The sequence below is a fragment of the Choristoneura fumiferana genome, chromosome 18 (genome assembly GCF_025370935.1).
Source record: "Choristoneura fumiferana chromosome 18, NRCan_CFum_1, whole genome shotgun sequence".
Classification (NCBI taxonomy): domain Eukaryota; kingdom Metazoa; phylum Arthropoda; class Insecta; order Lepidoptera; family Tortricidae; genus Choristoneura; species Choristoneura fumiferana.
The window spans coordinates 20382198-20407912 of record NC_133489.1 but is presented as its reverse complement, the minus strand read 5'-3'; the positions used below and the strand labels follow the sequence as shown (position 1 = coordinate 20407912).

At 38.2% G+C, this 25715-nt stretch overlaps 2 protein-coding genes across 3 annotated transcripts in view; one reads left to right on the top strand and one right to left on the bottom strand.

Annotated features, from left to right (window-relative positions):
• Positions 1 to 10337, top strand: part of LOC141438450 (calaxin) — a 16652-nt gene extending 6315 nt beyond the window's left edge. Inside the window, exons 2-7 of one of the 2 annotated variants that reach the window (XM_074102327.1) lie at positions 1801 to 2006; positions 4174 to 4276; positions 8757 to 9019; positions 9298 to 9420; positions 9878 to 10010; positions 10249 to 10337. In XM_074102327.1, coding sequence (XP_073958428.1) covers positions 1804 to 2006; positions 4174 to 4276; positions 8757 to 9019; positions 9298 to 9420; positions 9878 to 9980 — 795 coding nt within the window. In that variant the 5' untranslated portion in view covers positions 1801 to 1803 and the 3' untranslated portion in view covers positions 9981 to 10010; positions 10249 to 10337. Of the gene's footprint in view, positions 1 to 1800; positions 2007 to 3463; positions 3594 to 4173; positions 4277 to 8756; positions 9020 to 9297; positions 9421 to 9877; positions 10011 to 10248 lie in introns of those variants that run through there. The other variant, XM_074102328.1, reaches the window with a different exon arrangement.
• Positions 10338 to 10808: 471 nt separating this feature from the next.
• Positions 10809 to 25483, bottom strand: LOC141438449 (uncharacterized). The gene is made up of 11 exons (XM_074102326.1): positions 25427 to 25483; positions 24344 to 24482; positions 23160 to 23311; positions 22377 to 22554; positions 22112 to 22297; positions 21727 to 21909; positions 13711 to 13862; positions 13296 to 13473; positions 12502 to 12687; positions 11649 to 11831; positions 10809 to 10967 (listed from the first exon to the last, which is right to left on the bottom strand). Coding segments are annotated over exons 1-11 (1620 nt in total). The 5' UTR covers positions 25429 to 25483; the 3' UTR covers positions 10809 to 10886.
• Between the last annotated feature and the right edge of the window lie 232 nt (positions 25484 to 25715).

Sequence of the window (25715 nt, the reverse complement as noted above, 5' to 3'; positions counted from 1 at the left end):
TATTTAACCAACAAGTGAACAAAAGCAAGAACCTCGTTTCTTGTGCTCTTCATTTTTTATTTTATTTTTTATTTGCAAAACATCATGTTCATGTTGAGATGTTAAAAGTAAGATTGATAGTCTCTATGATGACAATTAACTTATAAGAGTAGGCATGCAAAAAATGTTGAATATTATGAAACAAGACGAAACTAGGATAGTAATTATTAAATTCAATGTCAACGATACAATTATTTAAGTATGAATACAAATCCAAATTGTCAATTCAAAGCGACTCAATCCAAATATAAACCCTTTACGTCAACTGATTCTAGGTAGGTACTTGTACTTTACTGATTCTGTGGTACTGTAGCTACTTGTAAGTACCTACTATTACTTATTTTGTGGTACCTAGGTACTGTGCTGATTCACCACCACAAACATGCAGCCAGCTACTGACTATATCTATGACTTCCATTAGCTAGCAGGCCGTACCTCGCACCGCTCTATCATGCGCGATTACTTGCTCCCTTAATTACCAAGTTGCCGACTAATCTATTAGTTTGTCTTCATTATACGAAGTTTTGCATTTCCAACTAATTTCCAGGTATTCACGCTATGTGGTACGGGTTAAACTGACCCAGTTTAGATGTATTTGGCGCTATTTTAGTTTTTAATAGAAACTTAACTGCAATCTCATTTTGTTTTTTTTTAGTCTATACTATACAGTGCCCTCTTGACCTCCACAACTCCTGATCATTGCCCAAATGTCAGGCCAAACTTTTTGCATACAAGTTCAAACGTCTCGTCATTTCTTTCTTGGTCTATCTGTAAAATAAAATATCTCGATCGGAATGTGAATAGCAAGGTAAAGTATACAAGCGTCACAGAATAGAGCTCTAGTTTCTCATTCGGGCTTGATTGCGAAAAGGGAACTTCACACTTCACCATTGATTATTTCATAGATGTGCAACAAGCTAGGTTTCCTCGAGATCTTCCCCTCACTGAAACACTCAATATAAATCCCAAAAGTAACTTTGCGCATATAGATAAATTACGATAATCTCAGTAGGATATCGGCTCATCCTATACCGTTTATACCGTTTCAGTTTCATTTATCTAAGTCACACGAAATTTGTGCCAAAATCCCAGCAACAGCGTCCGGAAGATCATCATCATCATCCCAGCCTATATACGTCCCACTGCAGGGCACAGGCCTCCCCTCAGAATGAGAGGGCTTGGGCCATAGTTCCCACGCGGGCCCAGTGCGGATTGGGAACTTCACACACACCATTGAATTGCTTCGTCCGGAAGATGTCCACTATTAAACACAAGCCTCCTCTTTACAACACTATAATTTACCACCCGTATCCACCGCGGGATCGCGGGATTTCGGTGGATACGGAAAGCACAAGACCGGTCTGACTGAAGAAGGCCTATACCCAGCAGTGGACGTCTTTCGGCTGCCATGATGATAATGATGATGATGACGATGATCCGCCGTTTGCTCTTAACTCTCGTCATGCCGTCTATCCACCTAGTGAGAGGCTTGGTGGTCACCACTCGAAAACCTTTCTCCCCTACGATTCCACAAGCGGTTCTGCGAGCGATGTGAACTACCCTTCGTTACTGTAAAACCATCTTACATATTCTCCAAATTATATGTCGGTTACTCTAGTTCTTCGGCGAAATTCCGGTATCAGACGCGCAAAGAAACTCCGAGCATAGCTCTTTGTATTTCGTTGATTTATCCAGAGCCTCTTCAGAAGACCAACAGTCAAAGACCATTGCAATCTCAGCTTACAGGTTCTAATTTTTCAGGCAATGGCGGATAACAAAGGCCTAAGTATGGCAGCGAGCTGCATAGCTCTTCGTGGAGTGCGTATCTTCCTGAACGCCAGTAAAGCAGCCGCTGCCCGCAGGGTCTCGCCTCCAGTGCAGCGACGGAGGCCCAAGCCGGTGGTACCAGGTGCCAAGCCACCGCAGAAGGTCTTTGATGCGTTAGTTAAGACCACCAAGTTTAACAAGTAAGTGATGTTGAAGTTTAAGTATATTCTGAACTTGCTTCGAAGATGAAGAGGCATTTAAGGTGGATGGGAATTGATGGCACGTAGGTCGCTATATTTTTATGTGCTAGGTTACGTGGGTGCACACTCACCGGGGTTCAGCTAAAACCGCGCTGCAGCCCTGGTTACAGGGCTATGGCACATGGTGAGCTGAGTCTTTTTGGCATCACACTACAGCACAACGTCTCTAATTTTGCACTCTTCTTCTATTTATGTTTTTACTGTGTCTTTGTTTTGATGTAGTGCGTTTTTTATGTCAATAAATGTTGTGAGTTTGAGTTTGATATTTGGACACATATTACTGGCATTTTGATCACGGATTCACCCTGCTTATTTACTTACTCTACGGCACCTTTTTCTCTGCGATCTCCTTCCAGTTTTGTGTGACCCGTCCAATGTAATGGAATTAACTACGAGTATGAATCTATGTAGAACTGTCTGGTTTTCAAATCTTGAACAGCGTCGATACTTTGCAATAAAAACCGGCCAAGAGCGTGTCCGACACGCCCAAAATAGGGTTCCGTAGCCATTACGAAAAAATTAAGTAATATTTTTCTAAGGATTTCGTATTTTATACGGAATCTTCCAAGTTTAGGTACATTTTATACCTTAGGCTGCTATTTACTAATAATTCTCAAGCAAACTTAGCCGTTATAGTTTTCCTTGAAATTTTTGATATACTTACTACCATCTTGAATTTTTTAAAATTTTTCCACCCAGCGGTTTAGATTTTAGAGGGGGCAGGGACGCTCGATTTTAATGAAAATTTGCACTTTAAAGTTAAATATTTCGCAAACAAATCACTGAACCGAAAAATCGTCTAATGATTTTAAAATACCTATCCAACGATATCCCACACTTTACGTCTATGGGAGATACAATAATAAAAAATAAAAAAAATGTACCATTTTGTCGGCATAGTTTACTTATATATCCGTGCAAAATTACAGCTTTCTAGCATTGATAGTCCCTGAGCAAAGCCGCGGACGGACAGACAGACAGACAGACAACCAGACAGACATGGCGAAACTATAAGGGTTCCGTTTTTGCCATTTTGGCTCCGGAACCCTAAAAATGGATTTCATTTTCGTCAGCATCAGAACGATTGTTACAATTATCAGCTTAAATCAATCCACACTCATCACCACTATACGCACGTGTTTATCCATTGCAAACAATAACGCAATAAAACCTTATAATATTAGTTTAGGTATCACTGCTGTACACGTATTAAGAAGAACTAAGAAGGTTCATTCTTAAGTTTTACCTTCATGTCATCCTTGCTATATGGCACCTACCAACAACCGCGAGTGTTCATGATTACAAGTATGTACCCGAAGGAATCACAACATCGTTTTACGACTCGCGTTTTACACAACCGTTTCTGTATAAAGTTTTCGGTTAACTATTAATCCCGTAGTAGCTTCGTACACTTGTAGCTTCCCTAAGTCGGCCCGCGCGCGCCCCGGCGGCCGGTCGCGCCATGCCACATAGAAAACTAAAGGACCGCTCCCTCGATGCACTGCTCAAGTGCACTCATTTTAACAAGTGAGTTTTGTTGAAGTACTGGCCGGTAAATGAAACGCCGTGTTAGCAGAAAAAAAATGCTGTATCCTTTTTATTTCAATTTGAAATTGGATTGTTTTTGGTGGTCTGTGCCCTATTTCACGAAGCTACAAGTTACAATGTACAAGTGGTAGTCTTTGTTTAACAGTATGCATTGAAAAGAGACTACCGCTTGTAAATTGTAACTTGTAGCTTCGTGAAATGGGCCTCGGGTCTTTAAAATAACAGTTGTTGTCAATGTACTGATTTTAAAAAATCATCTTTCTGACATTGTGTGCAAAACACCAGCTTTGCCTTAAATTTTCTGGCTACTGTCTAGCTACTATGGTCGAAAGCAGTTACGGAGTAATGGCCAAGATTGGGTCGAAGAACGGTGGACCTGACAGGTTAAATGACATCTGGCTGATGGTTGGTAAACTGTGGATGAGACTAGCATAGGACCGGGCAAAGTGGCGTGAAAATTAAGAGGCCTTTACTCAGCAGTGGGTGGACGTCCGGGCTGATTCGATTAATTTATTGATGGTTAACAACGATGATTGATGACGATGTCTTTCCCCGGTAGGTACGAGTTGGAGGCTCTCTTCACGATGTACCGGACTCTGGTTATGGCTGCTCAGTCCGCGGTCCCGACCACCGGCATCGGACAGACGGCTCCCAAAACTGACGTAAGTTGCCTAAAAATATACCTCGTTGAGTTTCTTGCCGGATTCTTCTCAACAGGGGTTTTTCCGAACCGGTGGTAGATTTTTTTTAACATTCAGAAGTGCTTGTTATAGTCTTAATTGAATAAAGATATTTTGACTTTGACTTTTGTATGAGAAAACATTAACGGGCTGTTTCACCATCCATTGATTAGTGTTAACTAGCGGTTAGGTGTGATGGCGTCTCTATTTGTTTTGTTCGAATAGACGGAGACGGCATCACATTTAACCGTCGGTTAACGCTAATCAAAGGATGGTGAAACAGCCCCTATGTATTTGAAACTGTTATATTTATGTTAATTTTAATAGTGTTACCCAGTAAAAAATATATTTTATTAAAAAAAAATCCCTCTTCTATGGGGCTTGTAGGATACAAATACCTACCTGACCTGATAGGATAAGAAAATAAGTTTTTACATGAAATTTTTTGTATATTTTCAAAGCATATTTGGCTATATGCGCCCTATAGTGTTTGACCAACATTTTTCCATGCAACATTTATAAGAGTCTTCAGTTAAAAAAAAATCTGTACTGGCAAATTTTGTAAAAATAGTACCAATATCACACGGCTTGTACTGAAATACAAACATCGACTCATTAAAGCCTCCGACTTCAGCTTCTAATAGTATCTCGTCCATAATTCCTTATTTACCGCCCTTAAGACACGATTTATTACGAGTAATGTGAGACAATTTGAATATGACAGGGTTATTTTTATTATGAATAATATGGTCATAGACAGTCTTCGTATTATCTATAATGGTACTATAATAGCAGCTTGATAGGTGACCTCGATGCCGGCACGCAACCTAGGTCGTGGTTTAGGTCTCATAAGATCATTTAACATCTAGGCTAGAGGTCTTGAAATGTAAGGAAATAATGGAAGATTCATTCGGGTTCAACAATAAAATAATAGGCACAATACAAATGTAATAGAAAAATGAAAAACTAAATATACATAAAACACAAGTACTCACTCACTTCACGTGTATTTAGAGGACGCAACCCAATTTTTTTAAAAAGGTAATTCTTTATTGAAGCCATCTTGAATAAAAAATAATATTTATTTAATATATTTTAACGAATGAAATATATACCTACGCTTTATTTACATGAACTTAGAGTAAATAACAATTAAATTTAAAAAAAAACTAACCTAAACCTAAAAAAGCTACGTAAAACAAAAAAAATAACTAAAACTAAAAAAAAAAAGAAATGATTTAAGCCAGACCTCTTAGACAAGGTTTCAAAGATGCTGGCAGCCAAGCTAGTTCTTTGTCCGTGGTAACTGCCAGCTCTTCGGTCTCCGGTGACATCTACTAACCTCTTCGATATTTCTTAGTAAAGGAAAGTTAAGTTTTACTACTTCTCGGCGTTGTTAATATGTGTACCTACCTATACGAGTACTCATTGAGAATTACAGATTTTTAGCACTAGCAGTCTCTAAAAGCTAAGCCGCGGACGCACTAATGGCCATGGGGAAACTAGTATACCTAAGGGTTCCTTGTAGGACTACGAAACCGTAAAAGTTAACTGAACATAATTTCCACATTCAACAAAATTTGCTAAAAGGATAATGACAAAAAAAACACAATCTAAAACGGTGAATAACTCGCACCAAGATTCAAGTACATCAACTCAAAATGCTCCATTTTGACTTCACTCAATTTCTGGATGGTCTAAATTAAAATGGTGCTTGATTTTGAGCTGATATAACTCTTAGAGGCTGTTTCACCATGTGACGCCGTCTCCGTCTATTCGAACAAAACAAATAGAGACGGCATCACATTTAACCGTCAGTTAACGCTAATCAATGGGTGGTGAAACAGCCCCTTAATCTAGATTCCAAAATTCAAAAGTTACTCTTCTTGATTGACATCAGCTTACTTAAACTTTTATCACCTACTTTGATCACTGTTTTAAAGATTAAGGATAAAGTTAGCTATTGAGGTTAAACGAAAATACCGAAACACCGATGACCCGACAGAATCGAGTTGTTCTTAGTTTCTCTACAAAAACTTCGTGACATTCGCGCGTGTTGCTGATTGTTCTATTACGGTTTTGCGTTTGTCACTGCGAATAAGATTTTCTGAACGAACTTTATGGTGTATGTTCCTAACGTGGCGTAATATAAGTGCTGAAACTACAAACGAGAAAGGTTTCTGAGGCGACGACTTAGGTACCTACCTTGAAATAAAGCGTGGTTAACAAAGTAATGCGAAACTGCCTGCTGATATTATGTATTTCTTACTTCTTTCTATTGTAAAGTTTGTTTTTAAGAGAAAACTCTGAAGCGATAATGTCATCTATGTAAGTTATGCAATCTGTAATATGAAAATGAAAAAGAATGTCCTATTCCAACTCCGCGTGAATAATTCTAATAAAATCTAGTTTAAGGGGTATCCTCGCTACGACGAAAGTAATGGTAACATGCACCAATAAAATTCGTTTGGAGCAATAACTGTCATCAGAAAGCAAGCAATTTTTCGAGCAATTTCTTGGCAAATTTTGCGTGAGTCCACGATACGGACTTCCGTGGTTTATGTGCGGATGCTTGTATTCGCCGCATATAAAATATCGGGCTTGTGCTCGAAGAACGCTTGAGTACAGTCACCAGCACATCTGACGCAACAAAGCGTGGATAAATATCTGATGAGAGAGAGAGAGAGAGAGAAAGACATTTATTTACACATATTCGATACACAGAAAAAATACGTTAGGAAGAAATAATAATGCGACTCTATTTCTAGGGGACGTGTCAGATTTGTTTGGACGCTCCGCTGAGGCAGGTATTAATGCAGGGACTGTGCAGCCAGAAACGAATGACGTGGATTACGTGTTTTTTTTTTATTTTGAATGATTTGCTGGAAAGAAAAACGGGTCTTTGGCTTTTCGCTTTTTACAGGAAGTGCAATAGAATGCAACTGACTATTCGTTGATACGGTCTTTTAATTTTGCGATAAACAATCTTCTCATTTTGCTGCTCGAATGTGAAGTAAAGCGATAATTATACTGCGTCGTTCACCTGATGCTGCGGTCGCCAATTTGTTTAACTAATTGTTAAGAAAAGTCTCTTCGTTCCATTCTCCATACAAACGTAGCTACACTACACGAGCTCAAAAGTCGACAAAAAAAGATGTCAACTTTACACGAGAATTACAGACTATTAAAACATTTTTACAAAAATCGAAAAAACCACAGGCATAGAAAATATAATAAATATCTTAATTGTAAAATATCATTGATTTCTATGCTATACTTTTCGTATAATGAGGACAACGAAACCTAAAATTCAACCGCCCAAATCTTGAAAAGCCTGCAGCTATCTCGATATAAATTACGGACGTCGTTGGGCAAGGCATGGGGGGGACGGCTGCGAGCGCTTATGTCACGAGCGATAAAGACAGCAATATCCCAAACGAATACCTAATGCGGCCGCGCGGCCGGCAGGGAAACTTCTCTTAAACTATTGTTTCAAACTAATTCGTCGAACGACTGTCGCCTTTACATTAGTCGATCTGTCCGTCTACTGCAGTGGCCATATTAAGGCGGTGGCAGCTGTCGCTCACCGAATGCGGCCAACTACCGTGTTCTTTACACTTTTGCGGTCGCCGCATGCAGCATGCGGCGAACTTCTCAGTGTAATTGCCGCTTAAATATGTATAAAAAAAACTTTTTCAAGCACTATACTCGATTTTTTCAATTTCTCCCGGGTTGGTCTTTTTGAGTGTTTTGTGATTTTTAGTGTTGTAAGTATCTAGAGCATTTAGTGACCCACTCCTAGCGTCTGTCGCTCTTATTTCCACCATTACGTCTTATTTTGCCTTGAGATAAAGCTTTATCAACGTGGTGTTAGTCATAGATATATTTTTACGTCATATTTGATTTCTGTAGAGGTGGAGAAGAGTAGGTTTTCTTGCACTCGACGAAAATAAATATTCTTCGTACAGACGTATCCGTCTTTCAAGTACGGTACAGATTAGCAGATAGTAAAAAAAACAACCAACATTATTCAATCAACAAGATTTAATATTAAATAAATCAGAAGTGACATTAAAATTTTCACGTTTTCTGTACCTATACCATTTTTATGATAGCATCATTGTCTTCTATTCTATACGATGATGCTGCCATAAAGCAAATTGGATTGTAACACGCTTAAGGGGATCCAATGCCCCAATGACGTTCGATCTGAATTCCTTAGTTTTCTATCTGTAGTGCAAACGTATTAGGTACGATTCAAAACTTGTCAAAAATCGATGAAAACCTAAAAAACTTATATTTGCACAGTACGGTAAATTGTAGGTATAGATACAGAATGCGTATATTAATTAATTAAAAACTCGGTAAGGTAAGTAATTATTTACCGCGCAAGAAACGAAAAAACGCACCTGGTCGCGCAAAGTTGTGACCAGATCCTTCAATTTAAACTTAATTTCTGCAGGGCATAGACCAAAGCACCTTCCGGGATGTATTGCACAACACCTTCGACCTGGTCACCGAGGAAGCAATCCTAGACAGGATATGGGTGACTTGGGAGCGCGGAGCTGCCGGGGGAGAGGGGGCCATCAAGTTCGAGGCTTGGGCCAGAGGTCTCAGCAGAATGCTGCGGGGTACTGATGAAGAACGGCGTACGCACTGCTTCGCTGTCTACGACTTGAATGCAGATGGCTGGATCACCAAGGATGAGATGTTTTCGCTGCTGAAGTAAGTATCGCTGCCGAAATGTGTTAAAATGGGTCAAAATGGTCCAATAATAAACAACGCCAGTATTTAGGTCATTAAATAGGTCTTAATATCCAGGTTAAGACCTTCATATTACTAATAGACGACAATAAAATCATCGAACCTGTAAAAAAATATATAGGTACTTTTGCACTTACCTATGTACAAACACTCCATAAAGGATAATAGTAGAAAAGGGCAAGGGTCTTTGCTTTCCTATTACAGAAATACTAACTGTACTAAACTTTGTTTTGTGGCAGAAATTCATTGCTGAAGCAACCAGGTGACGAAGATCCTGATGAGGGAGTACGAGACTTGGTGGAGCTGGTGCTTAAGAAAATGGACATCGACAAGGACGGTCGAGTGTCTTTTGAAGATTACAGGTAAACAATCAATAAAATGCACTTTTATATACGTTATATATGCGTATATGTGTGCACTATCCAAAATAAAGATTATTCCATTTTGAACAGCTGCAAATTACATGCTACAACTACAAGTATTACAAATAGAGCGCAGGGGTAGAGTTCCGCTCCACTCCCTTTGTGGCAGAGTATAGCAAGGTTGTAGGTCATTGGTATGGGACCACCACAAAGTAACGTCTGAATCAACAATTATTTCAAGTTAATGAAGCCTTATTCCTTTTAAGTGCCAATGTAACTATACAGAAAACCTCATATTCTGAGAGCTGCCCTATTAGCTGTCGACGGTATATTGTCGACTTCTGGGACACCCTGTATAATAGTTACTATCTTACTCTAGTAACTAGAACTATTTTGTCATATAAACTAGAGTCTGTAATAAGTTACCTAAAGTTACCGAAAGCTTCTTTTTTTTCAGACAAGCTGTGGAACAAGAGCCCTTGCTGTTAGAAGCGTTCGGTCAATGCCTGCCTTCCAAGCGGCACGCGGTGACCTTTCTAAGAACACTAGTTGCTAAGTGAAGCTAGAACACTAAGTTAAGATAAGACTAGGTACATTTGTAAGAGTATTTTATAATTTATTAACTTATTTTTGAAACCGACTTCATACTTTGTAACATTACAACAACACTTAACTAAAAAAAACATGTTCGCAGTATTTGCTATACCTAATCCTTGTCACAGCACCACATTTAGAGTCTGGTTTTATAAATATGACAAAATAAGGATGGCTACACAAAAACTGTGTAATAAGTTACCTAAAGTTACCGAAAGTTTCTTTTTTTTACAGACAAGCTGTGGAACAAGAGCCCTTGCTGTTAGAAGCCTTCAGTCAATGCCTGCCTTCCAAGTGGCACGCGGCGACCTTTCTAAGAACACTAGTTGCTAAGTGAAGCTAGAACACTAAGTTAAGATAAGACTAGGTACATTTGTAAGAGTATTTTATAATTTATTAATTTATTTTTGAAACCGGCTTCGTACTTTGTCACATTACAACAATGCTAACTAAAAAAACATGCTCGCAATATTTGTTATACGTAATCCTTGTCACAGCACCACATTAGCCAACCTGAGGCCGTATTGTCTATCACGCTGATGCTCGCGATCGCATTCACCGTCTCTTTCTATCCTCGTCTTACACCAAATGACAGAAACAAGTGGTAGAAACTGTTGTGATTGTGTAAGACTATAAGGCCTCTGTACAGCACCATGTTTGAAACTGGCTAAGGAACGGTGACACTTGACTAATAACTGTGTTCAACTGATTAACACTACCGCCTACGTATTTACTCTTATATTTTATAAGGCAAAAGAACAAGTGGGTCATATAAATGAATGAAAATACTAAAACTAAATAAACAAAGAAAGTTTATTTAATAACAATTTGTTAACCTACAATAAAATACCTAATATAAATTAGTCTGTCTTTCACTCGTGGGCTTCAACGCTGGCTCCGACGAAGGTGTTCATGATTCTATTGGCACTGCGCGATAGAAAAGCGGTGAGGAACTGGAAAAGATTGATATAATTAAGGTATTACCTACTTTATTTTTAACCTCCGACGCAAAAAGAGGGGTGTTATAAGTTTGACCGCTATGTGTCTGTGGCACCGTAGCTCTTAAACGGGTGGACCGATTTGAATGCGTTTTTTTATTTGAAATATTGAACTTTGAAGTGACGAAGTCGGGGTTTTCCAAATTTTTCTTGGTTAGGTTAATGGGCCTTGGAGGTCCAGTATCCTATAACCGCCGTTATGGAGTATGTAAATCCTTACGATCTTATCCCTTTCATAAAAATAAACTTTATCAAAATAACATTTGTGATCTGTGTCATTTATGACACTTAGTATTGTTTAATTCCCGATTAAGGCAAGCAAAATTTCGAAATTACAAGAATGCTATATTAATTATTTTCGAAAAATTACTTAACAGTATCTATTTGGTGAAATATGGCTTCCCACGCAAAGTTGACTGTTAAGCTTTAGGAATTGAGCCGCGGTTAATTTATAAATCTATTGTCGTCTACTCTTCGTTAAATTCTGTTATTGTTTTATTTTGATTGTTTTAAGTTAGGACCAATCTCTCGTCAGCGTTAACGCAATTTAATTTATCTAACACTGATAGATGTTATTTTGGGAATCAAATTTTACAATAATTTATAATGGTTTCGCCAGTTTCATTTTTATCTTACCCTGTTCATATAATGCATGCTGCCAGGAATGCTGATCTCCTGTATGTCCCTCCTCATAGCATCGATAATTTGATCAGCCGCGTCTCCTGCCTCCACCATCTTCATATGATCCTGGAAGCGGATGCGAGGGTTCTTGCAGAGCCCCGTGTTCACCATGTACGGGCAGACTGTTGTGAACTTTATCTGGTGGAAAAATAAACTTTTATATTTCACCAGTAACATTAAATAATGGCCCAGATTCAGCTCACCGGTACAGATTTTTAACCCCAGACGCAAAAAGAGGGGTGTTCTAAGTTTGACCGCTATGTGTGTCTGTCTGTCTGTCTATCTGTCTGTCTGTGTCTGTCTGTAGCACCGTAGCTCTTAAACGGGTGGACCAATTTGAATACAGGCTTTTTATTTGGAAGCAAGTTTTGTAACGCTAGTTCTTAGTCATGTTTTATCAAAATCGGTTCAGCCGTTTTTGAGATATTGAACTTTGAAGTGACAAATTCGGGCGTTTTCCAACTTTTTGTTGGTTGGTTATAAAATGTCTTTGAAGTAAGTATATACCATTATAGTATTTTTTCTTTGGCTAATAACGCGCAAATTAACAGGGAAATATAAGTATAAAAAATAATGAACACGTTAGTAGTTAGTCTTTTGTGGTGAGACGATTTGCTTTTCCAACATATCCGATGGCAAAAAACTTGATAATTTAAAATTTAAGGGATAAACTGGATTTCGCCAAGCTAAATCATCGCAATTTTATTGTTGTTATTAATCGTCAATCACCTGTTGATAGTCTCTGAGTCTTCTATGTGCGTTTCGCAAAGGAGTTAACTTGAGAGCAAATATGTTTAGTCAAATTCACCTTGCTGTTGCCTTCAGTCTCATCAAACAACTCATTTTCGAGTGCCTCCATGACACCTCGCACAGCGAACTTGGTGCCGCAGTACGGGACCAGGTTCTTAAAGCCAATAAGACCAGCCATTGACGACATGGCCACTATGTGCCCGTGGTTGCGCTCCTTCATTGATGGCAGGAAAGCTTGAATCATCTAAAACAATCGTAATATAGTCAGTTATAGGTGCAAACCATCAATTTCATATGGCATAGGATAATGATTCTTGAATGGAGACTGGATCGAAAAGCGCAGTGTAGGATGTCCACTAACGAGATGGACGGATGACCTGGTTAAAGCCGCGAGTTCACGGTGGATGCAGGCTGCTTCCAACCGAAGCAACAGAGGTCTATGGGGCCTATATCCTAAGGCCTATATCCAACAACAGTGGACGTTTAAACATATAACTACCGTGAGACTCGCTCATATTAAATTATATTGTAACGGATAACTCACGTGTTAAACCGAGTTCAGCTCGACATGTTGCGGGCTATTTCATAGCCCTTCTTCTCAGAAGCACGCGACTCGGCGGCTGCCGCAACACGCACACTACGCCCCACCGCTCTGCTCGCGCGACTGCCCGACGAAAGATCCGACGAAGTCGACATGTCGAGCTGAACTCGGTTTAAAACGTGAGTTATCCGTTACAATATCATTTAACATGATGATGATGATAGGATAACGGCACTCAAACAAAGTGAGGGCATCATAAGATTAACGTAGAAATATAAACAGTCTCTCAAAGAATGTAACATCAGTCTTACCCAAAGATTGGCCGTAAGGTTGATGTCAATGGTAGATCTAATATTCTTTTCAGTCCAGAGCAGAAGCGGCTGCGAAGGCATGATGCCAGCGTTATTGACTAGAATTGACACATCACCAACTTCTTTCTTGACCTTATCTGCTAAGTTAAAGACTGCTGCGCGATCGGTTACATCGCATCTGAAATGGTTTTATTTTCAGTCAGGGCAAACGTTCCCATTTTTGGGACCCCAAAAAACATGACCATTAATGGTCATCTCAGAAGGTTTTTTGTTTCCAGACGACCGGATGGCGGAGTAGTTAGAGAGCCTGGTTCGATTCCATAGTACAAGCTTTGCTTAGTTTGGGACTAGGTCAATTGATGTCAAGTGTCCCATGATATTTATTTATTACTTAAATAATTTATATTGAGCTCACTCGTATATATGCGCCTTTCCACCTTTGTCTTTGATCATTTTGACGGTTTCTTCATTCCCTTTGGCGTTGATGTCGACGCAAACCACGACAGCGCCAAGCTTGCCGAAGCGCAGTGCCATCTCTCGGCCCATGCCATGACCAGCGCCGGTGATCTGCAGAGAATGCTGAATTATCACATCTAACTCCTAGCGTACCTAATCGATAAGATAAAGTACAAATCGATAATGCTAAAGCGGCCGTTTCGTTAGACACTTCCGGAGTTGGTACTATTATCATGTTTGTAATTTTTGTGTTGGCTATTTGCGCAGATTTTTTTAGGGTTCCGGAGCCAAAATGGCGAAAACGGAACCCTTATCGTTTCGCCATGTCTGTCTGTCTGTCTGTTTGTCTGTCCGTCCGTCCGCGGCTTTGCTCGGGGACTATCAATGCTAGAAAGCTGTTATTTTGCACGGATATATATGTAGGTAAACTATGCCGACAAAATGGTACAATAAAAAAATAAAATAAATTTTTTTTTATTGTACCTCCCATAGACGTAAAGTGGGAGTGATTTTTTTTCTCATCCAACCCTGTAGTGTGGGGTATCGTTGGATAGGTCTTTTAAAACCATTAGATTTTTCGATTCAGTGATTTGTTTGCGAAATATTCAACTTTAAAGTGCAAATTCTCATTAAAATCGAGCGTCCCCCCCTCTAAAATCTTAACCGGTGGGCGGAAAAATTTGAAATAATTCAGGATAGTAGTAAGTATATCAAACTTTCAAGGAAAACTATAACGGTTAAGTTTGCTTGAAAATTATTAGTAGTTTAAGAGTAAATAGCAGCCTAAGGTATAAAATATACCTAAACTATGGAAGATTCCGTATGAAATACGAAATCCTTAGAAAAATATTACTTAATTTTTTCGTAATGGCTACGGAACTCTATTTTGGGCGTGTCCGACACGCTCTTGGCCGGTTTTTTGTTGTTTTTGTGTGTGTGTTTCTCTTTAATTGAAAGACAAATGCCAAATGTATCTACTATGTGGAATGCAAATTAACGATGAAAAAAGAACTTTATATTATAATGTTGAAATAGTTAATCAACTATCACAAAAACTGGGAATTCTCGGCTTGGTTTAAAGCATTATGTCTGTAATAAAGTACAATACAACACACAAGGATGGAGACCATTTAGGGTCGGAGAATCCACGTAGTGCTTATAGACAAGCCCGGATTAGAAATCATCTGCACTTTGCTTAGTAACCTATATTTCTCACACTCTACTATGTTAGAACTCATATCGAAGATACAAACTGAGACATGGATGCACAGAAAAACCAGAAAAAGAAACCAGCGCTGGGAATCGAACCCAGGTCCTCAGCAATCCGTGCTGCGTGCTATAACCCCTACACCACCGCTGGACAGGAATCTAGACACAAATTTTTCCTATGCATACATATCTCAGGTTGCTTATTTCTACTACGCTACTTATGCAGCAGCACTATAACAACTCTCTTTCCGTAGAAAATAATTGACTTGCTCTATTGGTAGTAGGTATTTAGGTCGTAAGAGGCGACTGAGGATGCAGGTTAAGGTATACCGTAGGCGACAGGCTAGAAACCTGTCACTATTGTACCGTTTTTGTCAAACTTACAACCTAGGTAGGTTTGTTTCTTATCAAAAATATTCTATATCCTTTTCTAGATAAATTGCATGACGATCGATAGTGGAATGTTAGTACCTATTTTAGCCAGTCATAATTACGAAAGTATGTTATTTGCTCGATTCGAATAACTTAGGTATGCTATGCAACCCGATAATCTACTGATTCCATATTATATCATGTAAAGTATAAACGAAAGCATACCGCTGCTTCAAATACGCTGACACACTGTTGAATGTGACCAACGTGCGTCTTGCGTCACTTTTTTACGCGTACCGTCCACCATACCGCTACTACGTACTTATAAAATCCTACAAACACTAGCCAGAGTGCACGGAACGGGCGCACTTCTGGATGAACGGTACGGTACAAGTAAAATCTGTCGCACGAGAGGAGGTACTATTTTTCAATATGCTTCCACCAGCTTCGCGCAACAAGCCTCAGCTAGCATAGGCCCTAAAAGAACCAACATTCTTTTTGATTCCTATAAAAACATGTCTTGATGCTTGATATTCTCAGCTCTTCATATAAACGCATTGTTCTCTTATTTAGAATGGAATACGCAAACTCAAATAATGACTTATCGAAATATTTGGACTGCGTTACATTAGGTATAGTCGTAGCACATCTGGCCCATAAAAAATGTTGACCGTAGCTGCTCGAAGCGATGTCTTCGAATCAACCTTTAAGTCGATTGTGACTACGTGCATTCGACCTGAAGTTGACGAACATTAGTTAAGTCTGCTGATATTTATAAATTAAAAAAAGAAACCTTGAAATTTTAAATGCTTACTAAAGCAATCTCCCCGCGGATGTCCTTAGGTTCGTTGGGCACGATCGCCTTGTAGACGCAGCGAATGTTCTCGACATGCACCTTTATGAGCGTCCATATCAGCTCCAGAACTAGTGTTATGATTTCCACTGCATCCGCCCTGAAGCATTATTATAAATTAAGATTGGTTTTTGGAGTCTTTTTGTACTTTTTTTTGGTTTACTAATGTTTCGGTGAATAACGTTTGGCAACCTGTTTCATTTCGCAACTTTTCATTTCCCAACTGTTTAATATTTCAGAAACTGTAAATAATTCAGTATTTTTATAAAACTAACCTAACCTAACCTAAAGGGTTCTACACGATGGCCCTGAAATAAATCCTGAAATATTTATAGTTTAACCCCCTTATTCATAAACGATAATCAAACCTATTTTAGTTAAAATGCCGCTAAAATTCGTTTATCCTTATCTGTCACTTCGACATTTGTATTTGTTAGAAAGGGACAAAGCATTTGTTAGTTAACATAGGCTTGTTAAGTTTTATGAATAAGGGGGTTAGAGTTTGCGAAATCAAAAGTTGCGAAATGAAACAGGTTGCCAAACGTTACGTTGCGAAAAGCAGTACTCGCTTTTTTTATTTCAACTCCAAATTTTGTTACTTTTACGGTCATCCCGTAAAATCCATATCGAAAATACAAACTGAAACATAGATGCACAGAAAAACCAGAAACAAACCTCAGCAAAAGGGCTCTTTGTGTCAAAGACAAACAAAGCTGATATGACATGGGTTATAGGAGCTAGTCCCGAATTTGGTAAGGCATAAGCATACCCAATAAATATTCAGTAGTAGATATAACACATAAGTAACATTCACTTATAAATTCTTATCCCTTGTATGTTATTTGGATAACGCAGGCATTAAGATTATACACAACTTATCAGATCGATAAATAAAATTTATTTTGTATATTTTAATTTATATTATAATATTATATAATTATATTATATTATTTATATTATTTGGTCCGCGGACCTGGAGACGAGCTGTCGGTAGACCTCCAACAAGATGGAGCGACGACCTGGTTAAGATCGCGGGATCGCGGTGGATGCGAAAAGCACAAGACCGGTCTGAGTGGAGAGCCTTGGGGGAGGCCTATGTCCAGCAGTGGACGTCTTTCGGCTGACATGATGATGATGATGATGATGATGAATTTATATTATGAAATTTTTGATAAATCTATAACTAATAGAGAAAGATGCAAGTTCGGCCATAGAGCTGCCACTGTTGATCTCTATAGTAACAATAACCATTAGTGGATTGGTGGATTATTCTCTTTGTTTTATAATTACGGCTCAGGTCAGGTCAGATAAGAAAACATGGGCGTCGAGGCGTCTCTTCATGCTCACATAACGCCCAGTAAGACAAAGTGGAAATTCTTGTGGTCTTTAGTGGGTATACGAGTATACAGGATGTAACATTTAGACTACATGCGAAAAGTACATACGAAAATCTGTTCTTAGGAACGATGTCATCGATTTAAGTAACAATAAAAAACTACATTCATGCATTTAAAAATAACTTGTACCTACTTTGCTCAGAAATCGAACCAGGACGTTTTGAAAAATAAAAATAAATAATGACTGTGAAGGTCACATGTGATCAAATTCAGCTGTGTGGAGTTTATTTTGTGCAGAATCGCGAATAGGAAACAATAATGGCATAAACCTCGTACAATCCAACTAAAACTATTTCTGTTTAGATACCTAGGTATCGATTGTGTAAGTCTTAAGAAGTAATTATTACCATGAAACATGATGTGTAAACTGAATAAAATGCATTGTTTTCATACACTTTAATTTATTTTAGTAACATTTTTTTTCCAATACAATATTCAACTCATTTAGGTAACGATCTTACTATTGCATTTTGTATCTTCAGGTTAATTTCAGGTTAGTTAATAATAATAATAATAATTTTACGCGCCTAAACAAGTTTAATGTTGTAATGAAAAAAATAATCGACATCTTCAACATCTACTAAAATAAATTAATATGAAAACAATATATAAATGCCTTTTATTCATTTTAAACATCATGTTTCATAGAAACATTTCTGCTTATGACCTACACAATGGATAGCTTTATCTAAATAGAAATAGTGTTAGTTTTATTTTTCAAAACTTCCGGGTTCGATTTCCGAGCTGAGTACAAGTTTTTTTTTTTAAATGTATGAATGCAGTTTTTCTTGTTACTAAAATCAATGACATGGTTCTGAAAAAGAGATCTTCGTATGTCTTATAGTTTCAGACTTTCCCATACTGACCGATCTAATAGTTATTTGTGTCACAAGGGAGCAAAATGGTGTATTTACGGCGAGGTACATTGAATCCAGAATGTAGCGAAGGATTCTGCAATAGAATCCTGAGCGTAGCGAGGGATTCTAAAGTAGAATCCTGAGCGTAATGAGGGATTCAAGTGTTAACGCCCAAGATGAAAATAATTTTGCTCCCGAGTGGCTCATACAACTTTTCACACCGAGCATTAAGAAACATGAAAAAAATAATTCTACATATTATTAAAGAACAACCAGCATAGAAAATGGCATAGCTTTACAATTATCAATTTCAAAAAATGGCATTTGCAATAAAACACTTAGAAAACCTTGAACAGAAAAGTTGCACTTTGCTCCCTCTCGTCAGGGAGGAAAAGATACTTTTCTGAAGGAGAGGTGCGAAAATGTTATTTACACCCTTCGTCCTAATCCAGAACCCCAAGCTTCGTAGTCAGGTTAACTAACCACTAAATACTAAATAAAATTAAATAAGTACTTACATTTTTCACCGCTTCTTAGGTTCAACACTTAAATACACCACTTCCTTCAGAGAGCTTTTGCTGTTATGGTGTGAGACATCAAAAACGTTAAAAAACGTGTTTACTTATCACAGTAGGTACTAAAGATAAAGATAGATCTGGGTTTACAACCTTTTAGAGTTCCGTACTTCGAAAAGAAAAAAAGAACCCTCATATCATAACATCGCTTCAATATATCTATGCGTTCTTTTGTTTTGCTGTTTTCTTTTTGTATTATTTTTATGTTTTATGTACAATAAAGTATTTACATACATTCATCATCATCATCATCATCAGCCTATGTTCGTCCACTGCTGGACATATGCCTCTCCCATGGCACGCCACTGAGCACGATCCTCGGCTACTCTCATCCAGCTCTTGCCAGCCGCCCTGCGAAGATCATCGCTCCACCGAGTCTGAGGACGTCCTACGCTACGTTTGCCGATCCGTGGTCTCCACTCAAGAACTCGTAGAACTCGATTACATACATTAAATACATATAATCTCAATCTCAAATACTCTGTAACTCGTGTTATCCCGCTCCTGTTGTCTATATATTATAAACGCGAATGTAAGTTTGACTGTTTGGTCCGCTTTCACGCCTTAACTTATCTATTAGATTATATAAGAAGACTAAAGCAAATAACACGATACATTTTACTAGACCTATGTATACCAGATTCCCTAGTGGTTAGAGAAACTAAACTGACGCGTTTCGAACTCAACCAGAGCTCATCTTCAGAGCAATACAACCGTACACCATGCTACCAGATGTACCTTTAGTGTGGTGGTGGTGATAGATGGGTTTGTGTGATTTGTGTGTGTTCTTACAATGTAGAGGTAGAGGAACTGCATGAACACGCATATTTTGCATAAACTTAGCTATCATAAGGTCGCGGGTGAGCAAAGAAATTCTTTTAGTTCATTGATATGTGGACCTCCGCAAAGTAACGCCTGATTCAACCAATTATTTAATATGACCATTTGTAGTGTTTTGCTTTGTTACTGTGTGTATAGTACTTATACCTACTTCGTGGTATATTAACTATAACAGTCGCTTAAACTGTTATCGTATCAGTATGTTTTATGAATCTAGATAATAGTTTTATCTTGCTTCAGTACCTAATTTGAAGTTATTTCTTAGATATTGATATGGTAACAAAAACTGGCTACTACATGGACAAAATATTGAATATGGATTAGCTGCATTATGGTCATATCACAAATGGGGTCATATTTTATACTAGTGTTTACCCGCGGCTTTGCACACGTAAATCATTAGATCCACCAACTGAACTGAAATTTCGGGATTTTAAAAAATTCCCATGGGAATTCCCTAAAATTTAATCGTGGTTTTCGTTGACGTTACATTAAAAACAAACATGTCAAATTTCATGACTCTATCTAAGCCCAGCGGTTGTTGTTTCGAGATTTTATCCCTATCCCTTAACTGTAAATATGTAAGTCAAGGTACTTGCTGAGTTTGTCCTTCTCGGCCTTCACGAGGTTCTCGTAGCCCTATAGTAGGCGCGCATGCAATTAACATTCATGGAATGAGTCCATCGCATGCGGCGCACTACACCACCGGTAGCGGGGGCCGAAGGCGGGGCTGATTGTTATTATTATTAACTGCCCTATCCCGTTGGAATATCGGAATAAAAGGTAGCCTTTGTTTTATTCCAGATGTCCAGCTATCTACATATCAAATTTCATCTAAATCCGGCGAGCAGTTTCAGCGTGAAGGAGTAACAGACATACTCACTCTCTCACAAACTTTCGCATTTATAATATTAAAATAGGCTTGTCAATGCGGTCTTAATGATTTATTAAAGTAGCATTCACCGTGATTAAATTACACAGTTAAACATTTTTTCAACTTTTACATTGTTTGAACTTGTTAAATGATAATTTGTTCTTTTGTCATTGATTTTTTTTTCGACGAAATCTGCTTAGGTACCGGGAATACAATGTAATGCCAGGGACAGATCCTTGCGGAACTCCAATCAGTTGTAATAAAATAGCAGGGTAAAACTCTTTAGAAAAGCTCCAAACATAAAATACTGTATTTGATATCACAATTTTAGAAACCTGCATACCTACAGTAAAATAAAATATCAGTCAGTATTCTCAGTCGTGAGCATCAACACCGGCATCGAAGTATGTGATGATCAGTCTCTCGGCAGATCGCGATATAAGACGGCCAAAAAACTGAAAAATAAATTATTGTAAATTAATATTTGAAGGTAGAAACAATAGCAAGTTCACTGTTCCCTTCCAAAGTTTCCAAAGAGAGGATTAGTAATAAATTTATTATCTATTATGAGAATCATTAGTTATATTTTAAGAGTGACTGATTATGAATCATCTTCATCTTTAATAAGATTGTCAATTTCCTTGCCGACGTCAACCACTTCTAACTTCCTAATATCTTTACCTAACAACTGTCATGCAATGGTCAGAGATTACATCTCATCAATGTTAACCTCTTCACTGCCAGTCATCCAGTCGTGACAGCCAATGGAATGCCTCACACTATACGGTCATCTATACATGACCAACATTCAACTCAAAATGAATCCTTCTGCAATGGAATTAAAAATCAAGTTGATTTGTCGCTGATTTTTCTATGGCGTTCATTTGTTTTGTGGCGATGAAGAGGTTAAAAAGATTTTCGAAGAATTGAATTCTTACAATTTATTACGAAAGATGATTCAATATCGAAATGTGAGTTCAACAAACTAATCTACTCACCCTGTTCGTATAATGCATGTTGCCAGGAATACTGATCTCCAGAACGTCTCTCCTCACAGCATCGACTATTTGATCAGCCGCATCACCAGGCTCCACCATTTTCATCTTGTCCTGGAAGCGGATGCGAGGTTTCTTGCAGAGTCCCGTGTTCAACATGTATGGGCAGATCGTAGTGAATTTAATCTAAAAAAATAAACATATGGATCCGTTTATTAATGCAAATTAGAATTATGCTATAAGCACAAGTTCTAATTTCTCGCTATCTTCACTGTATTTTACAAAAAAAGTAAGACAAAAAAAGGAGCTGCAGCTGTGAGAGAAATAGAGCCACTTAATAAAGTATTAATATATACTAGTAAAACAACAATTAAAAAATTAAACGAACTTGACTATTGCCGTTTGACTCTTGATACAACTCAGTTTGCAGCGACTCCATGACGCCTCGGATTGCGAACTTAGTGCCGCAGTACGGGACCAGGTTCCTAAGACCAACGTGACCAGTCATGGACGATATGGCTACTATGTGTCCGTGGTTGCGCGCCTTCATTGATGGCAGGAACGCTTGGATCATCTAAAGAAGATAAGTAGGTATAAATTAAATAAAAAGCGTAATCATTAGTTACTGATTCCTAAATAACCTTGTGACTAACCCAAATGTGTCCAATGAAGTTGATTTCGACGGTAGATCTGACCTTCTCTTCGGTCCATAGCAGGATCGGCTGCGAAGGCATGATTCCAGCATTGTTTACCAGAATAGAAACCTCTCCGACTTCTTTTTTTACCTTTTCTTCAAGGTTAAACACTGCTGTTCGGTCAGTTACATCACATCTGAAATAATTCTTTATTTCTTTATTTTTGCCATCAATACAAGGAAAAGTACCTATTGGTAAGTAATTTATAATCATTGTTTTTGTATCACATATTAACCCTCATATTAGGCAACAGCTACTAGCAACTAGTTTTGATATGCTTCTATCACGAATAATCTCATTTTGGGCGTATATTTATTTCTCTAATAAGTAGTGTCCTTAGGTAACACCATAAAACAATAATTTCAAGTCCGACTCTAGATTAAAACACTTTATTATAGTCATGGAAACTTGACTGCAAAATTAGATTTTAAGAAAGAAAGAAAAAAAACATTTATTCGTGACAAAGTACGAAATAACAAAAATAAATTCAAATTTAAAAAGTTGTATACATGTCACGAAATGGTTCCAAATCAGCAAAATTGCCGGTCTTGCGAACGGCGCTGTTCTTCCTTTGGGACCATCTGGTTTTAGTTATCTTAATTGGTCGATTGAGTTAGCAAATAAGTATGTGATACCTGCTACTGCCATTCACAATCTGTGAGAGAATCGTGTTTCAATAGTTCAAAAAAGAACGTCGGATTAATTCGTCATCCCTTTTCTACCTTAAATGTAGGTACTTACCCGTAGCTATACGCCTTGCCACCATTATTTTTGATAATTTTGACAGTTTCTTCATTGCCCTCACGCTTTATGTCGACGCTTACAACTACAGCACCGAGCTTACCGAAGCGAAGAGCCATCTCGCGGCCCAAGCCATGACCGGCACCAGTTATCTATAAGTGTAAGAGCACTAGTTATAATTTATTAAGAAATATTAAGAAAATACAAAATATCCGTAGGACTAAAACTACTATTAAATTGAAATAACTAAAAAAGAAAAGTGGGCCTCTTGGCATGGTGCCCATCACGCAGGCAGCATTCCCGCGTTGAACTGCGATTGAGTTTCTTTGCGCGAGAAAGCTGCCGGCGCATGGTTTGCTTGTTGCCTCTCTTAACCTATTGCTGAACTCCCTGTGTAGCTCCAGCGCACCCTTACCCCAAGGACCTAGAGTCTAGAAGCAAAGAAATGATATTGGGCGCCAAGACAGCTATATTTTGTGACCTTGAGGCGTTCCCGGGCGTCTGCCGCCGCCCCCGCACATTTGATAGTTGCTGGTAGGTAGGACGCCGCACTAGTAAATATACAAAAAAAAAATCGTTTTATTCTTAGTAAATAAATAGTTGCGATTTGACACCTATTAAGCAGCGTTTCTACCAGAGATGTGCGAGGATGTGTTGCGAGGAATATGTTTTTCATCAACCAATAGAAACGCTTCATTTACTTCCACCAGAGATGTGCTGTGCGTGGATGTGTAAATAAAGCTTTTCTATTGGTTAATGAAAAACTCATCCCTCGCAACACATTCTCGCACATTATTGGTGGAAACGCTGCGTTTCACACTAGTATACTACGAATGCGTAAGGGCGAGTAGGTAGTTTTTCGAAAACTTGTCTGCTATGAGACGGTAATGTTAATACTCTAGCCTATATTAGCTATGCCATAATGAATTCAACCCCTGCTAGCACTGCCAAAAAATTGCTGTTTTACTTTAGCAGAACTACATTTACCTTTCTAGTCTTCTTAGCCGCCCAGCAGCTAATTTATAATTTCTACCATATTAAACTAAATAAGTAATACTACCATATACAACGTATCTCATAATTCGTTTCAGCATGTAGTTAGTTTAGTGCATAGAATCATTTTTTTATCCAGGAAACTACTCAATTTTGAGACACCTTGCGTATTTAACAATGGAATATCTTACGAGAACAATCTCCCCGCGAATGTCCTTGGGTTCGTTGGGCACGAAAACCTTGTAGATGCAACGAATGTTCTCCACTTGCACCTTTATGGCCAACCATATCAAGTCCAGAATTAATGTAATGATTTCCACTATGTCCGCCCTGAAAGTATCACATTATGTAATGTTAATATAGTTTGGCTAATGAAAGCTGAACCCAGCTATTATTTGAGTGGCAACATTTTTCAAATGTCATGGAAAAACAGACAAGAGTATAAGAAAACAGACACATCAGCTAGTACTATTGTCTATTCTGTGACTTTTTTTATATAAGAGGGGGCAAACGTGCAGACGGGTCACCTGATGGAGAGCGATCACTGTCGCCCATGGACACCCGAGGGGAATCACAGGTGCGTTGCCGACCCTTTTAGGAACTGGTAGGCTCGTTTTTTAAAGATCCCTAAGTCGACTTGTTGAATTTTTGAAAATTTACTGCGAAACATGGACGAAACAATCAAAAGTGGTGTGCCACAGATTACTTATTTAAACCATAATAAGCAAATCCAAACAAAAACAAGCAGGGAGGGAACCCTTTTTCAAACAGAAAAAAAGAGTGTTTAGATGCGGTGACCGAATTTGCATGGCAAAATATTTTGATACTAATACCCCTTTCAGAACTGATCAATACAATTGAGGTTCCTAAGATTCACTTTTTCTCAAAAATATTCGTATTATCCTTTTTATTTTCAACATACATAAGTAATTACATAATTACTTATTGTCCAATAGGCATGCGACACAGAGAAGCATAAATTAGGCACGATTCTTATGCCCAATCGTCACTTTTCTACGGCAGAGAAGCTTTTGTACTTGCACTATTACTTATTCTATGATGATAAATTGGTAATACCATCTGCATTTTTTTTTAATTTGCCGCGGTTGTGCAGGTTCATCTTTTATAAGCCAGACTATATGTCTATCTGTATATATGTATGTGTATCTTTGAGTTTATAGAGCTTTAGCTACAGCTTTACTAGCTTAAGCATTTTGACTATTGAACCTTAAGAAGCTGAATGGCCGATTCATGCATTCGGGAATTTTACTCACATTTTTCAATGGCTCTCGCTCCTGCTTTTATAACACACTATCATTTTTAAATGCAACTTTATGCATTTATGTATAAGAAGGAGTAAATCACGAGTTGGATTTACGTACCAAGGGTTCAGTACATACCGCTTTTATTGGACCGATAAAATTGAATGTAAGAATACCTACGTTGAAAAGTGGATACGTTACAATATAACACAATACGATACAATAACTCTTTATTGCATACCAACACAGTTACAGAAAACACAGGTAGGTATATACATAGAGATTTTCTAAGGCAAGCAAT

Bases quoted from the DNA above. Each gene is read 5' to 3' on its own strand.
- LOC141438449 (XM_074102326.1), bottom strand. The intron at 23,312-24,343 runs GTAAGATATTCC...TTACACTTATAG, and splicing joins TTCGCGGGGAGATTGTTCTC to ATAACTGGTGCCGGTCATGG. The intron at 12,688-13,295 runs GTAAGACTGATG...CGATTGTTTTAG, and splicing joins ACCTTACGGCCAATCTTTGG to ATGATTCAAGCTTTCCTGCC.